This window comes from Miniopterus schreibersii (genome assembly GCF_964146895.1).
Source record: "Miniopterus schreibersii genome assembly, chromosome: 18".
Lineage (NCBI taxonomy): Eukaryota > Metazoa > Chordata > Mammalia > Chiroptera > Miniopteridae > Miniopterus > Miniopterus schreibersii.
Window position 1 is genome coordinate 26797047 of NC_138121.1, and position 25151 is coordinate 26822197.

The 25151-nt window shown below is 48.3% G+C and overlaps 1 protein-coding gene across 2 annotated transcripts; it reads left to right on the forward strand.

The window, feature by feature from the left end:
* Window positions 1–2321: 2321 nt before the first annotated feature.
* Window positions 2322–25151, forward strand: IRF8 (interferon regulatory factor 8). Of its 2 annotated transcripts, none has more exons than XM_081118800.1 (9): window positions 2322–2396; window positions 5822–5996; window positions 11116–11299; window positions 13754–13842; window positions 15227–15332; window positions 16525–16575; window positions 21860–22246; window positions 22974–23089; window positions 23684–25151. In XM_081118800.1, the coding sequence occupies exons 2-9, from the start codon at window positions 5823–5825 to the stop codon at window positions 23858–23860; spliced, it is 1284 nt and encodes a 427-aa protein (XP_080974926.1). In that variant the 5' UTR covers window positions 2322–2396; window position 5822; the 3' UTR covers window positions 23861–25151. The 2 variants fall into 2 exon arrangements, with proteins under 2 accessions (XP_080974926.1, XP_080974927.1); XM_081118801.1 differs by having other exon boundaries at window positions 16528–16575.

The window sequence follows — 25151 nt, forward strand, 5'->3', positions numbered from 1 at the left end:
AGATAAAAAGGCTTAAAATGGGGGAGCAAAGAGTGGGAAAAAAAGGGACGTGGTATGGAGGCAGGAAGGTGAGTAGGCTGCTGTAGAATCAGATGACACTTAGAATTAGGAGGTCCTGGCAGGTAACTGGCAAGAAAGGAAAGACTGAAGAGACACTTTTTGAGTCTCCTGTCCTTGGCACCATATATAGCACATAGTAGTTGCTCAATAAGTGCCCATTATGTAGGAACAGAACTGAACAGATAAGGTTAGAAATTGTTCCTAGGTGGTGAGAAATTACCACATTGAAAATATGGGGTTTCAGGATCAGTTTTAATGCAAGCCAGCGTATTGTGAATGATTCCTGTAATGTATATAGTGACACCTACTGCCAGTAACATATGCTGTGACCCAGCCACAGCTGACTGCTCTGTATGCTTTGCTCCTATCATTACCTAAGTGGAGTGCTGAGTGGAAACCTGAGCACTGATCTTTGTGCAGGGACAGCCGTAGGTATGTAAGCCTGGTTAGGCTTAAGTGGCACATTCGTGAAAAGATACGAGTGTAAACATACACAGCAGGCTATTTTAAGAACTTCTTACGTTCCAGGCACTCTGCATTCTGGAAGCTCATCCCACATCATAACAAATATATTAAAATACTCCCACATTATCTAAATACTCTTAAAACGTTTTGACCTTAAAAAAACAGTTTTCATTTGAACTTATTTGGCCACAGGGAACTTAGTTAATTTATAATTGCTGTGACTTCCCAGAAATCATGGTATTAGGAAACTCTTACTAAGTGATTTCTAACTTACACATGGTTATAATGAAATGTTTATCAATAAGTAAATTACATTTATGAAGTTGATTACATGTTATGTTTGGAACATGAATTATGAATTTCAAATTTGTTATTTGGGGCCAATAAAAGTTTTTGAATCTCAACCATTTTCATAGGTCCTTGAAAAGCCTATTGAATAAAATGGCCCTGTAAACATTGCTGCTTGTATATGATTGGGCAACAAGGCAATAAAAATCAATTAAGCCTGGCCAGTGTGGCTCAGTGGAGAGTGCCTCTGCCCTGGCACTGAAAGGTCAAGGGTTTGATTCCTGGTCAAGAGCACGCACCTGGGTTGCAGGTTCTATCCCCCCCAGCTCTGGTTGGGGTTCGTGGGGGAGGCAACCAATAGATGTGTCTCTCTCATATGGATGTTTCTCTCTTCCCCTCCCTCCCTTCCACTCTCTCTAAAAAATCAGTGGAAAAAATATCCTTGTTGAGGATTAACAAAAAAACAAAGTCAATGAAGACTCCTCTTCCTCTATTCTAAGATACCCCAGAAAGGAACAAGGGGAAGCATGGCTTTCCCTCCTGTTTCCAAGGGCTTTAGCTCCTGTTTCTTTCAGCAGTGTTGTTTCCCCACTCCACTGCCAGGTACACAATAAATGCCAGCCGGCATCCAGGAGAGGCTGGAAACTGAAGATACAGACCTACAGGGCACCCGACCGCAACACAACGGATGTTTTCTGGGGAAAATAATTTATGATGAAAGTTTCCCTGTTTTTATGTCTGATCTTCAGAGGACAGTGGTTTCTGACCCCTCCCCTCCCACCACCTTTTTTTTTTTTTTTTTTTTTAAAAGCTGGGCATTTTTAAATTTTTCTTCTGCCATTCTCCGTCAAGTGCAGGCGACTGGTCCTCTAGGACCCGTGTGTAGGTGGCCGGTCCTTTCCACATCTCAGGTGGGCTGCTTGTCACAGTCTGGACGCGTTATTAGGGGCGCCATCGGGATGGGGGATGCCTCCTGGAGCTTCGGCCACACTCGAGGAGATAATGGCCTGGGTGGGTACTGGGGGTCACGGTCTGCAGTACTGACCTCTGGACCCCCCCCCCCCCCAGCATGCATGCCCCCCTCGGCCCCCGCCTGGGCCATCTGACACCCACCATGCGCCCCGCAGCCCTAACCTTCCCCATGCGCCCCCCCGCTTAGGCCCTGACAGCCCGGCAGCGCCTTGACCTCAGCCACCTGACACCCCCTCTTCGCCCTGACCTTAACGTGGGCCCGCGGACGCCCCCACGGCCCCTCGGGAATTCCGTCGGCCACGCCCGCCCCGCGCCGCCCCCGGACCCCCGGCGCGGACCCCGGAAGACGCCGGGACCTATAGCCGCGCGTACTTTCAGCAAAGTGATTTCTCGGAAGAAGCAGAGCGAGGGGGCCGCGCCCATTGGGCGGCTCCGGAGCCCTGCCCGCGCCCATTGGCTGGCGCGGCGGGCGCGTGGCGTGCAGGGCCCGCCCCCGAGCTTAAATAGGCGCGGGAGCCGAGCCCTCGGCCGCATCTCCCGAGCGCGGCGGGCGAGCGTGGGAACGCGGGCGGCGGCACGGGCGGGCGGCGAGCGGGCGCGCACGGCGGCAGGTAGGTGTCCGGGGCGGGGGCGGCGGCCCGCGCGAGCGCTGCAGCCGCGCGGTCCCCGGCCGGCGCCGTCGCCTCCCCGCCCCCGCTGTTTTCTCCCACCCCTCTATTTCTCCTGAATCCAAACCGAAGGTCCACGTTGTTGATCGTGGGGTGGCTGCCCCTAAAAATGGGCCGAGGCTTTTTTTTTTTTTTTTAAAACCCTAATTTTTCTTAAAATCTGGTTTGCATGGAGGACTTTAGAATGGCTCGGATAATGAAGGGAAATACCCTTTATTATAAAGCCTTCTCCTTTGTCCCGCTCAAATACAGCCACATGGAATAACAGTTGGAGGGTCAGAACCCTGAAACTGCCCAGTACCCAGCAGGGCTTGTGTGGGTTAGTTTGTGAAGGGGGCAGACTGGGTTTTTTATTCTGATGGATGACCATTAGGATTTCTGAGTGGGGTTTGAGGTCCTTTGCTTCTGTCATAGCCCAGTCGCCCCCCGGGCAAGAGGTTAGTTGGGGTCACAACTAAAAAGAACATTTTGGTGTGAAATGACCCCAAGGCAAAGGGCAGAGCCTCTAAGGTGAAAAGGTGAGATAGATATATTACTTACCCAGAGCTGTGAAGTGCTTCGTGATGGAAACTAGAGACCTCATTACCCAGGATTTTAAACTATTCTCCTAATATATAGGGGGATACAACATAATTTTTTAAACCTAAGTTAGGAGCCGGTCCTTAAATGATGGTCTGAGAGTGTCCTTTTGGATTATGGCAGGTTCCCCCATATAAAGAATTAGGAGTGGTTTGGTCGTTTTAGCAAGATAGGGGCCAGAGGGAGAAATGACTTTGATGCTTTTGGGTCTCATGGGGATGGGGGCTTGTGGTGGCCAGGGCAGATGCCCTGGGCCTCCAGAGGTGTGGGAGAAGGTGAGTCCTGCACCATCCCTCGGGCACATCCTGGAATCAGGTTGGTTGGCCCCAGGGAAGACTCTTATCATCTGCCGATTGGAAAGCCTGACCCCCGGACCCATTTATAGGGTGTAGATTAGCTCTAGATAGGACTTGGCCCATAAAGAGAATTATTACCTAAAAATCAAGGAAGAGGAAGTTATAAACATGTGACTGGGCTTATAAAATTTTCCTGGCTCAGCATTTGGTGGAATTAATTTGTTAGTGTTTAATAGATTATTATGGATCTTCATTGTGTTAGAATCTTAGGCTTTTAATGCGGCTTAGAATCTTGCAGGTGATCTCATTGAAAATTCAGGTGGGGCTGTCCATGTGCTGAGATCTTATAATTTAACCATGGTTTTTCTCTGCAGAGTGAGTAAACTAAGACCCTCTTGCTGGGTGTCTGGGGGTTGGGATGCCTTTCTGGGTCTCAGTTTTTCCATTTTTGAACCAAGAGTGGTTGGATTAGATGATTTCTAGAGTTTTTCCAGCTATTGTATTCTATGACTTAATCTTCCTCTTAATGCCATCTCTTACTTTTTTTTCTTTTCCTCTTAAATCACCAAGACAGTTGTTCTTAACAATTTTGTGGTTATGAATCCATTAAAAATCCTGATGAGAAGGTGTTGATCACTTTCTAGAAAAAATGCCCATACAAACAAAATATTGCTTTTCATTTCAGGATGCTCCTGGAATACAGACTGTAGTTTATGAACCTCGTACTAAGGGGGTGAGCAAAATGCTAATGAGCAGGAACATGTCTTTTAATAGACAGATCCACAGACTAACCTTTCTCTTGTGTTCTGGCCCCCTATAATTGTCCCCCACACAGCTCCTTCCTCAGAGAAGGGAAAAGTCTCCTGCCTTTCTAACAGGAAAGACCCATAGGAATCTGTACCCTGCCAAGTTATTTTCTGGAGGGAGCTTGGTGGTGCCATTCTCTCATTAAGTGCTCCTCCCAAATCTGTCCCGTATTTATAAAAACAAGGGACTGTTTTAGAATTCTGGGACACTTGAGATCCATTCACTTTGCAGGTGAGGAGAACCCCAGAGAGAGGTTCAAGCGACTTAACCAAGGTCTAGTTAGAGAAAAGCCTTTGCTGGAGTCTGCAGTTTTCAAATCGAAGTCCACTTCCAAGTTCACACACTTCACCAGCTGGGGTTATTGGATGAAAAAGTTGTATTTGGTGCTCACGGGACCTCACCTTCTCCCCAGGACCTGGACACCCTCTCTGACCCCATAGCCCTCTGCAGGGTAGCTGGAGTTTTCATTATACTCACTTGTTGCTTTATGGACCAGCATGGCTCTGGATGTGAGCATATTCTTGGGGACATTATGTCTTGTCACTGCTGATTGTTTCGAAGTTGTTTGCCTGAAGAGGTCACATTTTAATCAGAAGAATATAAATACTTTTTTTTTTTTTGGGTGGGCGTCTGTCCAACTGCCTAGGGGATTTCCACTCCTCTTCTTGTAAATGTGGGCTGTGAGTTGATACAGCGTGACTGCTTTCTCTTTTTCTCTGTGCTGTTGGGACAGTTGCCTGCTCTGGCAGGAATGTCTCTGGGCTCCCTAGGACGGTGAGGTCCCCTGATTTTGGTGCCTCTGGAAGAGTCTATCCGGGCTAACTTTGTCTATAGCCACAGTTGATTTCCTCACACTCGTCTGCTATCTTCCAGTTGGTCATAAGAGTTCCTGAGGAAGAAAGTTGGGATAATAATACCAATATCTGTTATTTAGAGAAATCTTCGAACGTCCAGGCACTGTCTCAGGTGTTTTATACGCATTGTCTGAGCCCTGACTACAGTGATGCCAAGTACCGATAGTTGTCCCAACATTTCAGCTAGTATAGCTGACACTTCAATGTTAAGTGATGCTCCCAGGTCACCCAGTTGAGAGATGGCAGGATTCGAATGGGACCCCAGCTCTGCCTTTCCCAAATTCATGCTGTTATCACTAAACCAGCCCTGAAGGAATGTTCTAGAAGGATAGCCCGAGACTTTTTTCTTTCTCGGAGATCACAAATGTCCTATTTGCTCACAGACACTGGTCAGAGTGGGCATCAAGTAATGGAATTGGCTCTTAGAGGGATGGGTGCTCATTGAAGGGACCTGAAAGTGTAAAAGTGAGCTTTCCCTGCCTTGTGCTAAAGATGGAATGGGGTCATTAGAGGTGGCTGAAAGGGAGCATGGGGTAAAAGCTGGAAGGCACAGGCAGAACCGTAGGTGGGGCCAACATCTGGGTGAAGGGCCGCTGCAGAGTTCCCAGGGAGCTTTCAGTTTTCATTCAGGAGCCTGAGGTCCTGGAGGCAGGCATGGTCTTCTCACAGCAGGTGGCCCAGAGTTCCTGGCAGCGTGGGTTTCCCCAAGCTGGCACCTGCGCTGCGACCTCTGATTTTCCTGATAGCAATTCTTGGCTGTTCAGTACCTGGGGTGCTGTGATGAATGAGCCAATATTTGTAATGTCTTAGACTATGTTTTCTTCTTTCCAAGGATGTGTGACAGGAACGGAGGCCGGCGGCTTCGGCAGTGGCTGATTGAACAAATTGACAGCAGCCTGTACCCGGGGCTGATTTGGGAAAACGACGAGAAGAGCATGTTCCGGATCCCTTGGAAACACGCTGGTAAACAAGATTACAATCAGGAAGTGGACGCCTCCATTTTCAAGGTAAAGGCTGGACTTCCCTCCCCTGACCACGAGCCGGGCCTCTGTCTTCCCTCACTGGCCGGTGGAGATGTTGAGTGACAACTTTCTTATTTTCTTAAAAATTAACCCAATTTTTTAAAACTGAACATTGATTGAGTGCAGAATGTGTCTAAAAAATATACTAGGTGATTTTGCAGCTACTGTGTGATTTAATCACTTTGAGGTCAGTTGTATGTTGGTGGCATTTTTTGGATGAGATTAAGGACACTTTTTGCCTTCTTGCAAAGTTATTACATCTGTTTGGCAATGTGGGGTCAGCTTAGTGAGAGAGACACCATCTGTCATTACTTCCGGGCTGGGTCATATGGGATGTCCTGCCGCAGGTGTCTAGAAATAGTCTGACTTCCCTTGAGAATAGTGAGTACCCCAAGCATGGGAGGACTTGCTGTTTGGTTCTACCATTTACACTGAGACTCAGCACTGATTGAGAGTTTGGCCTGGCCCCACAGGGTTTGTTTTTTCTTCTACCACAGTCTTATGCAGGAGGTGCTGTCTTTGCCCTGGTTCTGTGGAGGCACTGAGAGGAGAAGTGACTTGTTAAAATCTCACAGCTCTTGGATGATGGAGTCAGCATTTGAACCCAGGCAGCCCAACCCTGAGCCTATGCTCCCAACCCCTAGCAGTACTGATAAACAGAGGTTTCTTGCCATTACACTTAGATTCAGGCTGAGGAACCAGGAGCAAGGGCAGTGCAGCTCTGCAACCTAGAGGGTCATCAGGGTCCCCTGTGGGCTTCTCTAAGGCTCCAGAAGTGCAGGTTCTACCCCCTGAGAGATTTGTAGCCCTAGGTCAAGGTGAACCCAGGCTTCTGTTTTTGCAAACAGATGCACCACAGGTGGTCTGACTCAGCCCAGGTTGCAAACTGGTGCTGCTGTGGGCATTTGGGGGCTCCAGGACAGGGAGGGGAGAGTGAGGGAGCATGGAGGAGGGGTAGAGAGGCTGAGCTGTGAAGGGTCAGAATCAGACCTGACACTTTGGTTGAATGAGGGGAGCAAGGCCCTGCGGGACTCCATTGCAACACCAGACTCTTAGCCAGGGATGACTGTCTTCTGACACAAAAAGTCAAAAGTGACAAAAGATCATAACTTGGTCTCAGAGTGGAGCATAAGTAGGTCAAAGTTGGCTTCTGAGGCATTTCTGTCCTTCAGGTCTCTTTCTGATGTTTGCAGTGGGGCTGTACATGTAGCAATGCTATGAAATCTCTCACCTGGGGTCGCAACTCTCTGAGAATCTGATGCCAGTTACTGGCCCTCTCCAAGGAAAGTGGGCACATGTGGATGTTTTACACTCACCTCAGGGGACCCCACGTGGCCTGAATGCCCAGCAGATTTTTTTCCATCAAGGACCGCAGGTCAGGAGCCTAGGCTCTGCCAGGTTTTCGAGCTGCTAGTGAGTCCTGTCTCCTTCTTGGAGGAATGTGGATTCCTCTCTTGTGGAGGTTTTTTCCGTTAGCATTATACTGAGCTCTTCTTGGAATGACTCTAGCTAAATTTAGACAGTGCCCAAGGTCCATCTGGTCAGCTGGGAATTCTAGATTATAGATGGCTAGAAGCCAGGACCCCTCAACCTTGGCACTGTTGATTGACATCTAGGGCCAGATAGTTCCTTGTTGTGGGGGTGCACTGTGGGATATTCAGCAGCATCCCTGACCTCGACTGACTAGATGCCAGCAGCATCTACCCCCAAATGTGACAACCAAAAATGCCTCTGACATTGCCAGATGCCTCCCTGGGGCGCTGTCTCCCCTTCCACATTGAGAGCCCCTTTAGGAGCTGACCATGGCCAAGATGAACAGATTTACGCAGAAGTGTGGGGTGCTGAGGGCACATTCTGGGAGGAGAGTAAAGGGGGCTGGACCAGTAGGCTGCATAACTCTGGCTTGGGGCTTGCTGGTGGAAATGCAAGGCCTCTCCCTTCATGCTGCTCCCCGTTTCAGCTTATGCGCAGGGGGTAATGAAATAAAGCCCCAGATTTATACATCTTATGCAATGTTCTTCATGGCCGTTTCAACAGCGTTGAGAAAAATGCGCAAGATTCCCAATGTTTCCGTTGATTACGCAGTCGCTCAGTGTGGCAATCTGAAATGAGTGTACAATCTCAGCAGGAATGGGGGTGGGGGGGCATGGGTGCCCACCCAGGGCTGGGCAGCCACTGGGAGGGTGACAGCCTGGGCTGGGGGAATACAGGTGGGAAGAAGGCATCTGGCGCTTCCCCGAGTCGCACTAGCTCTCTGCAGCCTCTGAGGGGCGGATCTCGGATGTCCAGGAAACGTGTCTGCTCTTGGAAGAAGCTGGTAGGCAGGCCTTGGCTGGATAGAGCCAGCTTAGGGATTTTCTGGTGAAGTTTAGTTTCACACAGTCAAAGAAAACCTGTCAAACACTTATGAGTTAAGAAAACCAGTCTGTTTTCCTGCCTTAGTAAGTGGGCTTAAGAAGCTACTTATACCAGAGACTCCTTCATCGTCTGCAGGCATCATTCTGAGGTCAGCTTCATGGTGGAGACCAGAGATGGGAGACTGAAAAAGACATTTAGCTCAGTTTGTACCATCCCCGGATGCACTGATGAGGCCCTGATATCAGCCCATATTTATTTTTTACAAAGTATTTGCCTCCTTTTCATAATGTTGAGGGGGGAAATGGAGTAAAGGGGAGTTATGATTCATTGGTCGTTCTCTCATTGACCAGGCATTGTGATAGTCCTAAATGGGTTAGAACTCACTTAGTAGGCCTTTGAAAAAAAACACCATTTGATTTTTAAAACACGAGATGAGACAGTAATGCTCAGTCAGGAAGGGTTCATGGTCCCCGGTTTAATGCTGGCAGCTGATGAGGGCAGAGCGCCTTGTGGATGGGAGTATAGGTTACAGTGGGACTGGGCGGCCATGGCGGCTGCTATTGGAGGGACTCAGAATCGCCCTTTTCTGTCTAGGAATAGCTCTTAGGGTCTTGACAGATCTCCCAGCTGGGTGATATTTTAGAGCCAGCCCGAGAACCCTCAAAAAGACTCAGTGTGGGCTGAAGCGGGGAACCTGATGCCAGCGCAGGGTGCTTCCTGCCCACAGGCCCTGCTTTGCTTTATGATGTCCTGGCTATTTTCATGGGGCAAGTGTGAGCCTTGAATGAACCAGTGGTTATGACCCTGTAGGCTGTGCAGTTCTCGGTAAGTACCAGCTGATCCTAACATTGCCCCTAAATCCATGCTCTTCAAGGTCCATTTGTAATATGGATTAGGCCGGTGGTTCTCAAATGTGTGTGTGTATCATGATTTTACTTCCTGGGGACACTTGGCATTGTTGGTTGTCACAATGGGGGTGGGTGTGCTACTGGCATCTAGTGGGTGGAGGCCAGGGATGCTGCTAGACATCCAACCATGCACAGAATAATCTGTCGATAGTGCTGAGGTAGAGATACTCTGATTTAATGTAATAAATACTTGAAATTACTGTTCAGTGTGTACGTGGTTTGCTCTTATATTTCTCTAGTGCAGTTAATAAATGATTGAAAAACAAAACACTGAAAAGAATTGAAAACCACTTTTAAACATATTTCTAAAGGGGAGTTTTTCATCTGTGTCAAGTGAAGGAAATGACCACTCATGCTCATTAGTAGGAATGTTTTAACAGTTTCTTTGCATGGAGCAGAGATGCAAAATCTGAGCTCTGGGCATCAACAGAGGAGGGAGCATTGGCAGTGGACTGTGAGGTCTTGTCTGCTATGGGGAGATAAAAAGCCAAGACTTTTAAATGGAGCTGTGACTTACAGGGGTGTTATGGTGTTTCTGGGAGCGTGGCCTCATGTGCACCTGGGTCAGAATGACTGGGATGTTCGCTAAGGATGCAGGTTTGCAGACCTTACCCACACCAACGAATGAGAATCTTGAGGGGCAGGTCCAGGAATCTGCATTTCACGACTCCCAGGGGATTGTCATTAAGGTAGAGAATAGCTGGCATTTAATCCCATACAAGGTCACCTTGGGAAAGTTACCTCTTGGAATTGCATTTTCCTGAGTGGGGTTGAGAATTCCTTTTAGATCTGGTATTATTTTAGGTTGGAAGATGTGTCTGATTTTGTCTAATGCCAAAAGTTATTTTCACCTGACAGTAGTGACCTCCTAATTGATGTGTCCTGTATTCCAATTTTGAAATTAAAAGTATGCCCATTCATATATTTTATTTTAAAAAACTAATGCCTCATTTATGTCCGGCTGGTCTCAGTGGTTGAGCGTCGACCCATGATCCAGGAGGTCATGGTTTGATTCTGGTCGGGGCACATGCCAAAGTTGCAGGCTCGGTCCCCAGCAGGAGGCAGCCAATCAGTGACTCTCTCTCATGATTGATGTTTCTCTCTCTCCCTCTCCCTCCCTCTCTCTGAAATCAATAAAAACATATTGTAAAAAAATTAAAATAATCCCCCATTTACATTTTGACTTGAAGTTTCCTGCTTTGAATCTTTGTTCTTAGTTCAGAGTCTAAGATTTGGAGAGGTCAGAAAACAGAGCTGTGAGAAAATGAACAGAGAGGGAGAACATTTCATTGCATTGTGAGCAGTGCCCTGGGGAGGTTGGGGGAAGGTTAGAATAAATGCCAAAATGCAAAACAAAATTTCTATTAAAAGTAGCAGGGCAGTCAGTGGATGACCCACACTCAGAATTTTTGCAAATGTTTCCCTTTCATGCTAAATTTTCATGCTTGGGGTTGATTAAAAAACACACACAAATTGTTCTTTGTTTTGAACATTCTAGTGAAACCATGTGCACTTCCTTCTTGTGCTACTTGACCTCAGGCTCCTCCTGGCTCTCTGGTCCAGGGAAGGATTTGTGTCGGGGAGGAGCCTTGGCCTGAGTTCCAGTTTCAACTCAGCTGGGAGATCTTGGGGGACCCCTTCTTGGCCTGGGTCTTCTTATATCTGTCCAAGAAAGTGGTCTGATTGAGGTCTCTGAGCCCCGAAATTCCCTGAATGAGAGTTGATGGCCAAAAATGACTTTCAGGAGGGTGAGCATGTGCTGGTCCTGACTGTGGCTGTGGATATCTGTGGTTGAGGGGCAGGCTGTGTGTTTCATGTGCTGCTTTCTCTTTCTTCAGGCCTGGGCAGTTTTTAAAGGGAAATTTAAGGAAGGAGACAAAGCTGAACCAGCCACGTGGAAGACAAGGCTACGCTGTGCTTTGAACAAGAGTCCAGATTTTGAGGAAGTGACAGACCGGTCCCAGCTGGACATTTCCGAGCCATACAAAGTTTATCGCATCGTCCCAGAGGAAGAACAAAAATGTAACTATCCTTGATGGGCACTCAGTCCAACAGAGGGTGCAAGGCCCAGGCTCAGGGTGGAGGCCACTACCCACAGGGTCTGGGGCAAGTGGTTTTAGCTAAACAAAATAGTTCTCTCCTTTGTATAAGCAGATATGGAGATCTCTTTCCGCTGACCTCACCCACCATCTGCTGACCAAGTGGCAGCTTCTGGTTGAGTGAGAGGTGGAGCCGATGGAAGGAAAGGGTGGGTAGATTGGGTGGCAGCCAGTTTTGCTGACCAGGATATCCCTGGGGCTTAGGAATGAGATTGGGCAGGAGCAGGGATCCTCTGACAGTGTGGAAGGAATTCCTTTTGTTTTCTAGCAACTCTAAGAGGGGGCCAGGGGAACATAAGGTGAACAAAGAAGGGATGGCTAATGAGGGTAGAAGGTAAAGTTCTTGTATGAATTTGCAGATGATGACACTGTTAGTTTCATCACCACAATTCAGTATTGTTAGATCCTGATCCTTGTTTGGGAACTCAGGACGTGGTAATTCCTGAAGTTTCTTCCACCTCTAAAATCCCAGGAAAGCATCTGAGGAATTTAAAGCAGGGATAGCAACAACCTGCTGTACATCTCCCAAGACTTGATTTCTACACTCCAGTCAGATATTGCTAATAAATCAGGATGGATGGAGCTCGGATCTGGCCTCAGAATCCTTTCAGAGGGGCGTGCTCTGCAGCTGCTATGCATCAGAGCTGGCCCATAAGATCAAATCTAATTGCCATCTCTGGTTTAAAACATTGTTAACACATTGATTTTCTTAGCCATTAATTGTAGCAATGAGAATATTGGCATGGCATCCTTTTGTCCTTTGAAGAAGTCCAGTAAGATCTGAAAGAAATAGAACACTAGTTAGGACTATGCAGAAATTTTGAGTTTGAGCTCTTGCCACTGTGGGAAGGTTAAAAGTGTTGTGTAATTTTTAAAAAGTTAAAATTGTGACCCTAACAAATATATAGTGAGCCTGGGTCAGAGAGTTACTTGACTCATTAATGAGGGAACCAGCACAATGACAAAGATTGTTCGACAGAATATGACACACTGACATACATGGTCAGTGAAGGACAGAGTCTGACCAGGCAAGACAACCATAGTTTGGGGGTTATCTTTTCTGCTGGTCATTTGTAGCTTAATTGCCTGTAAATGAACACCTGGCTTTACTGAGTCTGAAGCCTAATCGATAGTCGATAGTCGATACTAAGTCAAGCAAACTGACCTTGCCCTGGAAAATCAGATAACCCTTAGGGAAGACCTCTTGGATAATCCCCTGGAATGGTTTTGAAAGGCCAGTCATCTTTTTGCTTTATTTCCCAGTTTTGGATATGTATATATATTTTTGTCATCACAAAGTAAATTGTGATTTGAAGGAATAGAGAAGTTCCTCTCACTCCCCTACCCCCGGGATCAGCCAAGCTTGAACTGGCAGGTGACCCTAACTTGTTTATAGCATGGGGCGCAGCCAGCATCACCTGCAAGGGTGGATGTTAAAGGAGCAGGTTCTCAGGGGGTCAGAGAAGCATTGCATTTGCATAAAGCCTACGTCGACCCATCATCCCCTCTGTACTTCAGTGGTTTGCAAGCTCCATTGAGGGTGCCCCACCTGCCCCCAACTTCCCTCATCAACAGCTTCTAAGTGAATTCTTGAATCAAAATGGAATAAAAATTCAGTGGCAATGAAACAATAGGCTAATGCTGTAGATCACTGGGACTCATGAATTCCAACCAACAGGTGTTTGTCGGTTATAGTACACCTCACACTGATAAACTTAATGAGGCGATTTTCTGGCCAGGGAAGAGGCATAAACCCAAGGAAGAGACTAGCCCGGTCCAGAGTGCTTGTCGTGGAAATGCTCACATGCCTTTAGTGATTCCCGATGAAGGTGGGTTTGAACTGGGCATGGGCGAGTCTTTGTGGTATGCCTTGTGTGTGTGTGCGTGTGTGTACGGATGCACACGTGTATATTTGGAAAGGCCAAAAAGAGATTTCCTGCCAATTAACTTAAAAAAAAAAAAAAAAAAAAGGCTCTAACCAGCAAATGCATTTTGCCAGGAAACCTTTGAGTGCCTTCAAGTGCCCCGGCTTGTAAATTTAACCTCTGCAGGGTGGTAGGCGCCTGGTATAAAGGACATCTCATATGAATTCCTTTCAGATCTCCACAAACAGAAGGAAGAGACCAAAGTGCTCTTTATCCTCTGAGTGTTAGAAACAACAACAACCAACTTCTCTCTTTTGATTCTGCTGATCAGATGACTAAAGAAGCATGGGAAAAAGTTTTCTAGGCCTTTCCCAAACCAGGGAAGACATTTACTGACTTTTATTTCTTTCAACTCAGCATTTAAAAAACTCCCAGTGATTATGGCCTCACTGATGGTTGTGATGTCTCAGTGCTGTGGTCATGTTTTGTCATGTTCGTCTGCTTTTCCATAGGCAAATTAGGCGTGTCCACTCCTGGCTGTGTGAATGAAGTCACTGAGATGGAGTGCAGTCACTCTGAAATTGACGAGCTGATCAAGGAGGTGCGTGGGGGCAGCATTTCCAGAGGTCTGGCCCAAAGACAGAAGCCACATGTGCTTTGGTGGGCAGTGGCATTGTTCATGCCCTGCCAAGGCATCCAGAGCCTCGGGCTCTCCCCACAAACCTTGTCTCTACCCCAACAGAGACAGAATGTGGACTGGGCCACCTATGTGAGGCCAGCCTCCACCAGCTGGTCAGCCCCTTCACCTGGTGTCCGCTCCTTAATCCTGGGGGCTGGGGCAGAGTGCTTTCTCTGTGTCAGTGGTGTTCCCTCAAGCTCTCCCTCTTCGTATTTAAACATCCTGAATGGCAGTCTTTTTAGTGCATCATATATTTTCTTGCTTTCTTAGCAGGCTGCAATGAACAAAATGGAAACCTTTCTTCCTGCTTGGGGCTGTCCCTATGGGCTGGCTATTGCACTAGCTTTCTTGGCTGGTGGGTTGCCTGTCTCTCAATACACAGCTTTCCATCCTTGATGGGTTGGAAAGCTGCATAACCAAGCTCATTAGCATTGTATGTAAAGTCATAGTTAATAGGCTATCAGTAAAGGCTTAATGGGGCCTCAGACAATGGGTATTTAAATACCAATTTTAGCTATTTGGATGCCATTTTCTTCTGCCTTTAGCCTTTTAACTATGTTTTTTATGGCTATTACAAGGTGGACATGGCATAGCTAAAATCCCACACAGTCCTTGCAAAAGGCGGTGTGGGTATTGTATAAATTCTCAATTCACACAGCAATGCTACAATCCTTGGGAGCAACTTGGCTGTCAGAAAATGCAGATAACAAAATACAATCTATTCCAAGCCGCCTGACTTTCCTGTACATAGCCACTGTTACGTTTCTGGGTGGTCTTTGGCAGCAGATCAACTGAGTTCCTGGCTTCATGTCACTCTAACAAGGTCCCATTTTCTGTACAAGGTTTTTCTGCTCACTCAGCTAAGAGAGTGAAATAATTGGATTGGTGCACTAGGATCACAGGAAAAGCAGATTTAAAAAACATTGCCTAACTGATTTGCCAACTCCTTTAAGAAATGGGGCAGAGATGGAAAATTGAGACATGGCGTATTGAGTGAGACTTGCTAAAACATGGCAGAGCCCACTCAGTTTCAGGGTGCATTGGGGGTCCCAGAACTGGCAATGGGCAGTTCATGTAAAAGGCCAATACACTTATTAGCGGCTCTGAAGAGGCTAGTAATTCAGTCACGTGGCTTGATCACTAAGCCTGCTGGATTGTCCCGGATCTTTCAAGATGCAAAGTAAAACTTCCCTTTTGTCTTATGAGCTAAAGGTGATAGTATAGTTTCAGTTAAGCTTAAGCCATTTGTCTTTACAACACTGGGGTCCTGACTGCACTGCTTTTCTGTCTGTCCTCAATTGCACAGCCTTCTGTGGATGAGTACATGGGGATGGTCAAAAGGAGCCCTTCACCACCTGAGGCCTGCAGGAATCAGTTCCTCCCAGACTGGTGGATGCAGCAGCCCAGCGCAGGTGAGGGTGGGAGCCCAGGACCACTCGAAGTGGGGTGGGGGCTGGGCTTGTTTGAATGGTTTCAGCCCTATCGCAGCTGGAGTGTGGTGGGGGCGGGAGTGCTGCTACCATCCCTATTTTATGGATGGTGACTGATCCCGGAGAGGTGGCCCTTGAGGGCAGAGCCCAGCCACGCCCTTAGCCCCATTTTCCTCTGTCTTCCCTGGGAGATGTCTACTTTCCCCTTTGCGCCTGAGAAGGTCCGAGGGGAGGGAGTGCAGTGAACTTCATGTAGAGCAGAGGGGATTCACAGCTCTGGGCCATGTTAGGTCTGTTAGGTCCGCCATCCAGTTTCTTCAGACATTAGGGACTCCTCAGAGCCAAGCACATCCCAGAGCAGCTGGAGAGCAGGCGAGCTCAGGAACGGCCAGTTGCTTACTCAGAGCCCTGGATGTGAATCCCCTGTCAGAAGTTGCATGAGGCTCAGTTTCCTCATCTGAAAAATGGAGACACCAGGACAGACCCTACAGGGTCTTGAAGTTAAATGAGACACTTACACTCTTATTAGTTTCTGATAACCCCTTTTCTCTCCCTGCCCATCACCACTGCTTGAGATGACCCTTCTTCCAGGAGCATCAAAATTACCCTTCCAACGGGAGCATGAGTGGCTTTGGTTCCTTGCTTGGCCTCTCCCCCCACTGTCCCCTGTGGGAGAACAGGAGGTGATAGCTGGCCTAATGGGCCTCAGAGGTTGCCAGGGTGTGGGATGGTGTTAAGTCAGGGGCCCTGGGAGAGCCCCCTCTCCCTGTGCTCAGTACCTCCGAGAAGCTAACTCGGGCCCAGGCTCCCCTTCGAGTCAAGCCCTGGATGGTGGGCACGCAGTCCAGCAGTATTTTGAGAGCAGGCCCTCAGGGGGAAGGAAATGTGGCCCCACAATGTCACACTGACACATGGTCAGAAATCCCACAGCACAGAGGAAGTCTTCCCCCCTCCATGCTGGTTGGGTTGAGGTCTGGTTTTCTGCGTTTATGAAACATAGGTCGCCACACTGAGAGGGAAAAACACCGAATTCAGCGGAAGCCTGTGGCAGGGCCTCAGGACCACGCCATATGTGGCTTTTTAAGAAACTTTTGGAGAGGGGGAGCATTTGGGCTGCTTCCCCTGCACACAACTGGGTCTGGCTGGGTCTGATTCTGCTTCTCTCTTTCTCCAGCAGGCTTGCCGCTGGTGACGGGGTACACCGCCTATGATGCGCACCACTCAGGTACAGAGTTCTCTGGGCTGGCTGCCACGGGAGGGGGGCACTCTGAAGACGAAACTCGAAGGGCCCATGTGGGTTCTTGAGGGACCCTAGATGAGCACAATCTGGTGTCAGAAGTTGGGCACCCAATTCCTCCTTTACTGTGTGGTTTGGGAGTAAGTGGCTGGCCTTTTTGAGCCTCTTCTTGGATTGGACCAACAGAGAGAATCAAAGAGCTCTTTGCAGGCCTAACTATATGGGAGAGTGTAGGGACAGACATACTCAAGGTCCAGCTCTGCCCCTCTCATGTGACCCCAGGCAGAGTAACTGAACCACTCGGAACCTCAGGCTTCTCATCTGTGATGTGAGAACAACAGTAACAACTACCTCATGGGAGTGTTGTGAGGATTAAACAGAGTTATTAAAACTTTCTGGTGGGGACATATTGGTGAACGGATGTCACCAGTGTCAATTTCCTTTACTCTCTCCCTCACCTAAGCTTATAACAATAACAGTGCTAGTAACAGTAATGGTGGTGGTGATGATCATGGCTATAGTGGTGACGGTGGTGATGATGATGGTCATGATGGTGATGCTGGTGATGGTGATGATGATGGTGATGATGGTGGTGGTGATTGTGGTGATGATGATGGTAGTAGTGGTGGTGATGATGGTGATGGTGGTGATGGTGGTGATGGTGATGGTGATGATGGTGATGATGGTGGTGGTGGTGATGGTGATAGCGATGATGGTGGTGATAGTGGTGATGGTGATGATGGTGATGGTGGTGGTGATTGTGGTGATGGTGATGGTAATAGTGGTGATGATGATGGTGATGGTGATGATGGTGGTGATGGTGGTGGTGGTGGTGATGGTGGTGATGGTGATGGTGGTGATGGTGATGGTGATAGTGGTGATGATGGTGATGATGTTGATGGTGGTGGTGATTGTAGTGATGGTGACGGTAACAGTGGTGATGATGGTGATGATGGTGATGGTGATAGTGGTGATGATGGTGAGGATGTTGATGGTGATGGCTGACATTAGCAAATGCTAAATGGGTCCAAGATCACCAGTGAGACTTTCATGGCCTAATCTCATTATCACTTCCCACCACCCGTAGGTAGGTGCTGTTATTATTATACCTACTGCGCCACAGACACTGGTCACATAACTTGTGGGCTGCAGAGCTGGGGTATGGCCCCAGGCTGTCCCATTCATGCTCCTGCCCCCAGCAGACAGAGGTGGCCTCTGTGCGTGCCACCTCTGGGGACTCAGACCGCGTTCCTGCCAGTGGCCCCTGGAATTTACATTCAGGCTCATTGATGGCATCTTCAGAGCAAAGGAAGCTGGTGTCTTCCCCTACAGTGGCCGGGTTCTGTGAGAAGGGAACAGCCTGACTCATCAAGATGGACCACATAACACTGGGGCCGGGGATCCGAGCAAGGCCTTCTGGTGCAGAGGTGGAAATGGGGCTCAGAGAGAAGTGTCTTGACCAAGGCCCTCGTGAGATGAGTGTTTTTGAGTGGTAGAGGCAGGTTCTTACCCAGGCAAGAAAATTTTAAAGCTAACAATGCTCCAGTTCATTGACCTCTTACCTATAGCACAGCAGCCCTTGGAACTGTGGACTGTTATAATTCTGGCTTCACAGATGAGGAAACTGAGGCTTAGAGGTTAAATTGCTCTCCCAACATCACACAGCTGGTATGTGGGGCTGCCGGGTTCAAACCCAGGCATCTGGCTTCAAGTCTGTTTTTAGATTTATACTGGGCAGCTCTCATGCTCACCAGAGGCCCAGCTCCTGGAGGCCCTGAGTCATGGGACTGGGCCTTTGACCTGGTCAGCTCTGGACTATGGCCCAGGGAGTCTGCTGACTAATGCTTTCTGGGGGCAGGAGAATAGTGGGGCACCAGGCTGCAGTGTCTGGGTGAGAAGGCATGGTCTGAGGAGGAAGCTCCCGCAAGTTATTCCAGAGCTGTCTCAGCACACAGCAGGTGGAGTGACTCGCAGCCACTGCCTCACGCAAAGAAAATCCTACAACATTCCTCTAGAAGTTGTGGACTTCGGTATTTCTGTTCAGTTCCCACAACCCCTGCTCCCATGTACATAAGTTGTCAAGGGTCCCAGTTCTTAGCTCTGCAGGGAAAGGTAATATAATGAGTGAAATGTCAGGTGAAAGACAATAGGGAGTGGCAGAGACTCTGGCAAAGTGGAGGGGCCACACTCCTCTGGGCTGTTTGTGATGGTCCCTGCCCAGTGGACTTGCAGACCCAGCCAGGCTCAATTTTTCCATTTTTCTAGAGGAACCAGAGGTCAGAATTTTTAAGTGAAATTTTCCCATATAAAAAGTTGGCACCAAATTTGCATTAACAACATCCTACTGTGCTGGTGGATCCAAACATGTCTGTTGTTCCCCTTCTGTGCTCTCAACTGTATGTATTTGAAATAATTGGTGTGAAGGGTGATGTTTGAAATTGACAGTGTGGCTTGGTGCTTAAGAACACAGATGTGGTTCCCTGGCCAGTGTGGCTCAGTTGGTTGAGTGTTGTCCCATGCACCCAAAGGTCACTGGTTCGATTCCTGGTAAGGGCACATACCCAGGTTGTGGGTTAGATCTCTGGTCAGGGTGTGTATGGGAAGGAACCTATCGATGTTTCTCTCTTACATTGATGTTTTTCTCTCTCCCCCTCTCCTTTCCTCTCTTTCTAAAATCAACGAAAAACACTTAAAAAAGAAGAACACAGATGTGGTGCCGGCCTGCTGGGGAGGGAGTGCATCCGGGCTCCCTAATTAGCAATTGTGCCATTCACAACAAGCCCCTTAACATGTCTGTGACTCAGCTTTCTCACCTGGAATATGGGTATAATTATTAATAGTCTTCACCTCATGGGGTGGTTGTGAGGATGAAATGTGCTAGTAGGTTTAAAGCACTGAGAACAGCACTTGGGATGTGCTGTGTAGACGGGACTGTGGCTTATAACTTCAGGAGTCTCATCTGTGTAGCTAATCTTTTGTCCTCTTACCCCAATTTATTTAATAACCGCTTATATGGTGCTAAGTACAAATGCAAGCTCATTCAATCCTCACAGCCACCCAGTGAAGTGGGATTATTATTAGCTCCACTTTGCTGATGGGGAAACTGAGGCACAGAGCAGGGAAGCTGCTGCCCCAGGTCACACAGCTGGGATAATGCATCAGGCAGTGGGCTCCACAGTGTGTGCTCTGCTGCCATTGTCCTCTCTAAGCAGGGCTGTCCTCAGTGGGCAAGTGGATGTAACAGGCGCAGGACAGGGTTGCATTGGGGCGCTCAGAATTGCAGAGGGCTGGGCTGAATAACTGGGGACCCTTGATGAGTGGCTACTGCTCTGTGGGTCTCCATTGCTCGCCTGTAGGGCTCGGCAAGTCATGGCTCAGGCCCTTCTAGCTCGAACCTCCTTCTAGCTCGAGCCTAAGCTGTCCCATGGCATTGGGGTCACTAGGACAGCCCTGCCTGGGCCTCTCTGGAACCCCTTGTCTGCTCCTCCCTCTGAAGCAGTCAGTTCACACAGTCGAGAGACACTAGTATGAAATAAGGCCACAGCAATGGCAGGGCAAAGGGGCAGAGTGGCGACAGACTCATCTGGAGTGTTCCATTCATTTGGGACAAAGTTAAGAATTGTTTTGGGGCAAAGGAGTGGAAAGTGTGTCAAGTCATCAGGTGATGTGGATGCTGCAGAGCTGGAGGGTGGGAGGATGGTGAGTGGGGGGTCATGAAACTTGGGGTCAGATACTAGTGGTGCTACTTACCTGCTGGGTGACCCACCTGGGCCTTAGTTCCCCCAAATGTCAAATAAATGAGTTGGACTGGAGCCCCTGCAGCTCTGATTCCCAACCCTGCAGGATTCTAGAATGTCATTTAACTCCAACATGGGAGAAAATGGATTCTGTGAACAGTAGTGGGGCATCTTAATATTTGACTGAGCAAACGTTTCTTGAGCAAAGCCCAGCAGGAGGGTCCAAGAAATTGTAAGTGCGCAGCAGCGTTAACCCAGGTGAGGTAGGTGGCCACCCAGAAGGCTGCCCCTGACAGTTGTGCAGGTGTGCACTGCGCAGGTCTAGGGGGGCACCATGGAGTTGGACACCTCACAGCTTATGTGGCTCCAGGGGTCAGTGCCAGATTAGTCTTAAAAGGTTCCCTAATCTCACCAAGCTCATTGACAGTGCATGTAATTCCATAGTTCAAGACTATCAGAATGCAGATTTCTCTGTGAGTACCCCTGAATTTAGCGAGTTCCCCTGTCTTTATTCCTGCCTTAGTTTAGAGGTTCCTAGATGTTAGACATGTGAGCCCCACCTTCACACTTGGTTTTCATATCTGGGTACCACCTGGACTATTATTAATATCCTGGTTTTCTCTAAATCTTACTTTTTAAAACATAAATTTATTTTAGATGGGGGCCATCTATCATTGCCTGGCAAAGAAAAAACAGTGTCACTTGCTATAAGTAGGAAACCAGAGGTCAAAGCAAATTCATTGGAAACCAAATACACTGTTTAGTGGTTCTGGCCAGATATTATCACCTGCCCAAGGCTTAGAGCCCCTTTGTTAAAAGAGAGGTTGTCAGAATTAAATATTAAAGATCCCTCAGCACCCAAGTGGGGCTTTGTTTTAGGTGGTCAGAGACTGAGGGAATATACATACATATATTACACAATGTTACCGAGATATATAGCTTTACATACTCTAGAACGATGTAGCCTGTTGCCTGCAGTCATAATGGAAGGATGTGCTAGATCTGAATTTGAGGTTAGTGAAAATAAAGATATAATCTTTTTCTTGACAAATTCACAGTCCCCTTGAGGTTCCCTGGATTTCAAATTAAGAACCTATGTTATATATTATAGGATTGTATTATATATAGTATAACGTGTAACAGTGTTATAGCAGTGCCTGTGAGGTGGAGCTAGCTTCCTAAGAAATTAAGTTGTCAAACCTCCTTACTCTCCGGGTGTTACTCTCAGGGTAAATTGTCCAGCTGTCAGCCCTTCCCAGAAATAGGGAGAGCACTGTAGTAGTTTTCTATATTCGGAATCCTTGGTTTCCTTAGTAATTCTGTGCATTTATTCGTGCTTATAAAACCATTATTTCTAGAAGGGGTGCATGAACTTCCCAAAAAAGGTCCTAGACACACAAAAAGTTCAGCTCCCCCCCCCCCCCCCCCCCCCCCCCCCCCCGGTTTGGGAGGAAGAAAGGCTCTAGGCATTTGCACAGGATGGACCAGGGAGCCCCCTTCCCCTCAGCCCCTGACCTGCCCCCTCTTTCCCGCAGCCTTCTCCCAGATGGTCATCAGCTTCTACTACGGGGGCAAGCTGGTGGGCCAGACCACCACCACCTGCCGCGAGGGCTGCCGCCTGTCGCTGGGCCAGCCGGGCCTGCCGGGCGCCAAGCTGTATGGGCCCGAGGGCCTGGAGCTGGTGCGCTTCCCGCCCGCAGACACCATCCCCAGCGAGCGGCAGAGGCAGGTGACGCGGAAGCTGTTCGGGCACCTGGAGCGGGGCGTGCTGCTGCACAGCAGCCAGCAGGGCGTGCTGGTCAAGCGGCTGTGCCAGGGCCGCGTGTTTTACAGCGGCAACGCCGTGCTCTGCAAGGACAGGCCCAACAAGCTGGAGCGCGACGAGGTGGTCAAGGTCTTCGACACCAGTCAGTTCTTCCGAGGTCTGTACCACCATCACCTTGTTGCCCGTATCTTAAAAATCACGCCTCCTTCCCAGGGCCATTTGTAGGGGCCAGAGGCTCAGCTGCAGCAGGGGGGACCCTGCATTTGAATTCTACTCTGCACTTTTTTGCTGCGCGACCCCGGGGATGCCTCTCTGTGCCTCGACTTCCCCACGTGTAGAATGGGAGGTCAGTGCAGCACCTTCCTCGCTCAGCTGTTGGAGGGTTAAGGAACTTGGCACCTTGCAGCCCCTGTAGACGGCGCCTGCACTCTGGGAGCTGGTTCGAGTGCGCTTCCTTCCTCTGTGCCTGCAGCGTCAGAAGCTGCATCTTGGCCAGGGGTTCGGTGTGTGCCGACCTTATGAACATGGAGTCCCCGGCACAACACCCACATACAGAAGTGCTGCACGTCAGCTGTTGTTATTCTGTGGGGCACATAATTAGGATCCCACTGTGTGTGTTCCTCCTAGAAGGTCAGGGTGTCTGAAAGCAGTCCGGCTGCCTGCAGTACTGTGTGGGAACGCTTCTCTGTGCTCCCAGAGCTCTCTGCTTCTCTCCCTGTTACAGGCAGGAGCTAGTGTCACATTTCTCCTGCCACCTGGCCTGAGAGCTGGAGGCTTCCTGGAGAAGGGGCCCTGGAAAGGTGGGCGAGGTGGCTTTCGTGAGCTCCTGTGTGAAAGCACTGAGGAGTTGCAAACACCTGCCCCTTCCCCTCGTGTCTCTCCAGAGCTGCAGCACTTCTATAACAACCAGAGCCGGCTTCCTGACAGCAGGGTGGTGCTGTGCTTCGGAGAAGAGTTTCCGGATATGACCCCCTTGCGCTCCAAACTCATTCTGGTGCAGGTAAGAGCAGCAGCGTCAGGCCTTGTGGCCAGATCTCCCAGCCCGCACGTCAGGAGCCAGTTCATCCCTGGGCTGCATAGCAGGCGGCAAGGACTGGGGTACTCCACGTGTGTGCAGAAGCAAGCCTGGGTGGGACCTTCAAGTGGCAGCAGTGGATTCTTGCCAGTGCTGAACCATCTTATGTTTCAGGATTCTCACAATCTGTCTCCCCTCCCCATTTTTGGCCTGGTTTGTTTTTCTAAATGAAAACCTTCTTTTCAGAAAGATCCCACCTTGCCTTAAGGTCTAAATGACAGATTAGGGCTTTGCAAGCTCTTACTTACCGCTAGTCAAAGGAATGAAGCTCTAATGGTGGGATTCAGGACACTGGCTAGCCAGGTTGGGACAATATTGAGAAAGAATATATAGGAGTCTTTGTAGGAATACCGCTTGCCCTTTCTTTGCATCTCCCTATTCTGGGTTCGTTCATTTGAGACTCACATGGAGTTTCTAAATGCTAACTTTGGACTGGGGTAATCAAAGAATCTGGCTAGGGTCAATGAGGTCCCCCTCACTTCCCACCTCCATCTCTGACCTTGTGCACCATCCCTCTAGATTGAGCAACTCTATGTCCGGCAGCTGGTGGAAGAAGCTGGGAAGAGCTGTGGTGCTGGGTCCATGATGCAGGCTCCTGAGGAGCCCCAGCCAGACCAGGTCTTCCGGATGTTTCCAGATATTTGTGCCTCCCACCAGAGACCGTTTTTCAGAGAAAACCAACAGATCACAGTTTAAGTCTCTCTTGGGCACCCCACCCCGCTCACATCTCACATTTCATTATTACAATTACTGTTGTAATTATTTAAGGATATCCCTCTGACCTGGGGTGGGACGCCTCACTCTGCTCTTAATTTAGTAAGGGCATCTCCGAGGACACACCAAGTGATTTGAATGCTATAACTAGAACCTCTGATTAAAACATTTATTTCCTGCATTTCCCCCTAATTATCATTAGTTGCTGTGATTCTTGAGCATTTTGGGTAATTGATATTTCCGAAGACTTTTAATTTGACTAGCACATATTTGCTTCCAGTAAAGAAATTTGGGGAAGATGAACTTGTGAGAACAAGACTGCTTTTCATCTTAATCTTTGATTAGAGCTATAGATTTATGATTTTATGCACTTGATTCGATGTGAAGTGTCTTTGTACTTTTAAGCATGTTAATAAGACTTAAAAGTACTTAGAGACCAGCTTCCCTTCAATAAGTGAAAGCGAAGCCCCTGGCTTCTTTGGAGAAGGTGTATTGTTCTCACAGTTTGGTGCCCGGAAAGCACTTCTGTCCCCAGGTGAACCAGTGTGCTTTTATCTTCCTACAGTGACACTTTTCCCTTTGGCGCTTTGTTGCAGGAAGCTTAGGGCTAAATTCATTTTTTCATTTCTGTAATTAAGTCACCCCAGATACCTCTCTGTTTTGTTCCTCTAAATAGTTTCGACCTGTTTTTAAAATATTTGTAATTTTAATTGTCTGATTATAAACTGCTTTGAAGCTTTTCTTTATTTTTCTTTTTATAAAGTAGGCAGGATAGAAGCCACAAGTTCACAAAATATGAGCATTTTGTATGAGCATGTTGATTGGGCCTCGGACCCAGTCGTCCCAACTGGTGGAGTTTAGAGTATAGGTGCCAGGAGAGTGGTTTGGGGGATGTGGATGGCATGTGTGAGCCTGTCACCGCTACACTGGTCATGGGTGGACTGTGGCCCGGACAGCGCCTTCCCTCATCCACACCAAGTCCTTCAACAGAGCCTACATGGTGGGATTTCAATGGAGAAGTCCCAGTGTTAGCTCTGAAGAACTTACCCTATTTATTAGCACATAAAATGAGTTTACTACCCAAAATGTCTCAAAATGTTTACCCTGGATCCTGATGCTAATCAAAAGCCAGAGGCAAAAAACTGAACACAATGCCATCTCGCTGACCCTCCGGCGAGCAGTAGACAGAATCCCCACACCCCTTTAAAACTGCTGTCAGGGTTCAAAAGGACTTGAACTTTTTTTTTTTTTCTAAATAAACATATTTTGCTAG

Bases quoted from the DNA above. Each gene is read 5' to 3' on its own strand.
- IRF8 (XM_081118800.1), top strand. From the start codon at position 5,823: ATGTGTGACAGGAACGGAGGCCGGCGGCTTCGGCAGTGGCTGATTGAA. The intron at 11,300-13,753 runs GTAACTATCCTT...GCTTTTCCATAG, and splicing joins CCCAGAGGAAGAACAAAAAT to GCAAATTAGGCGTGTCCACT. The intron at 13,843-15,226 runs GTGCGTGGGGGC...TCAATTGCACAG, and splicing joins TTGACGAGCTGATCAAGGAG to CCTTCTGTGGATGAGTACAT.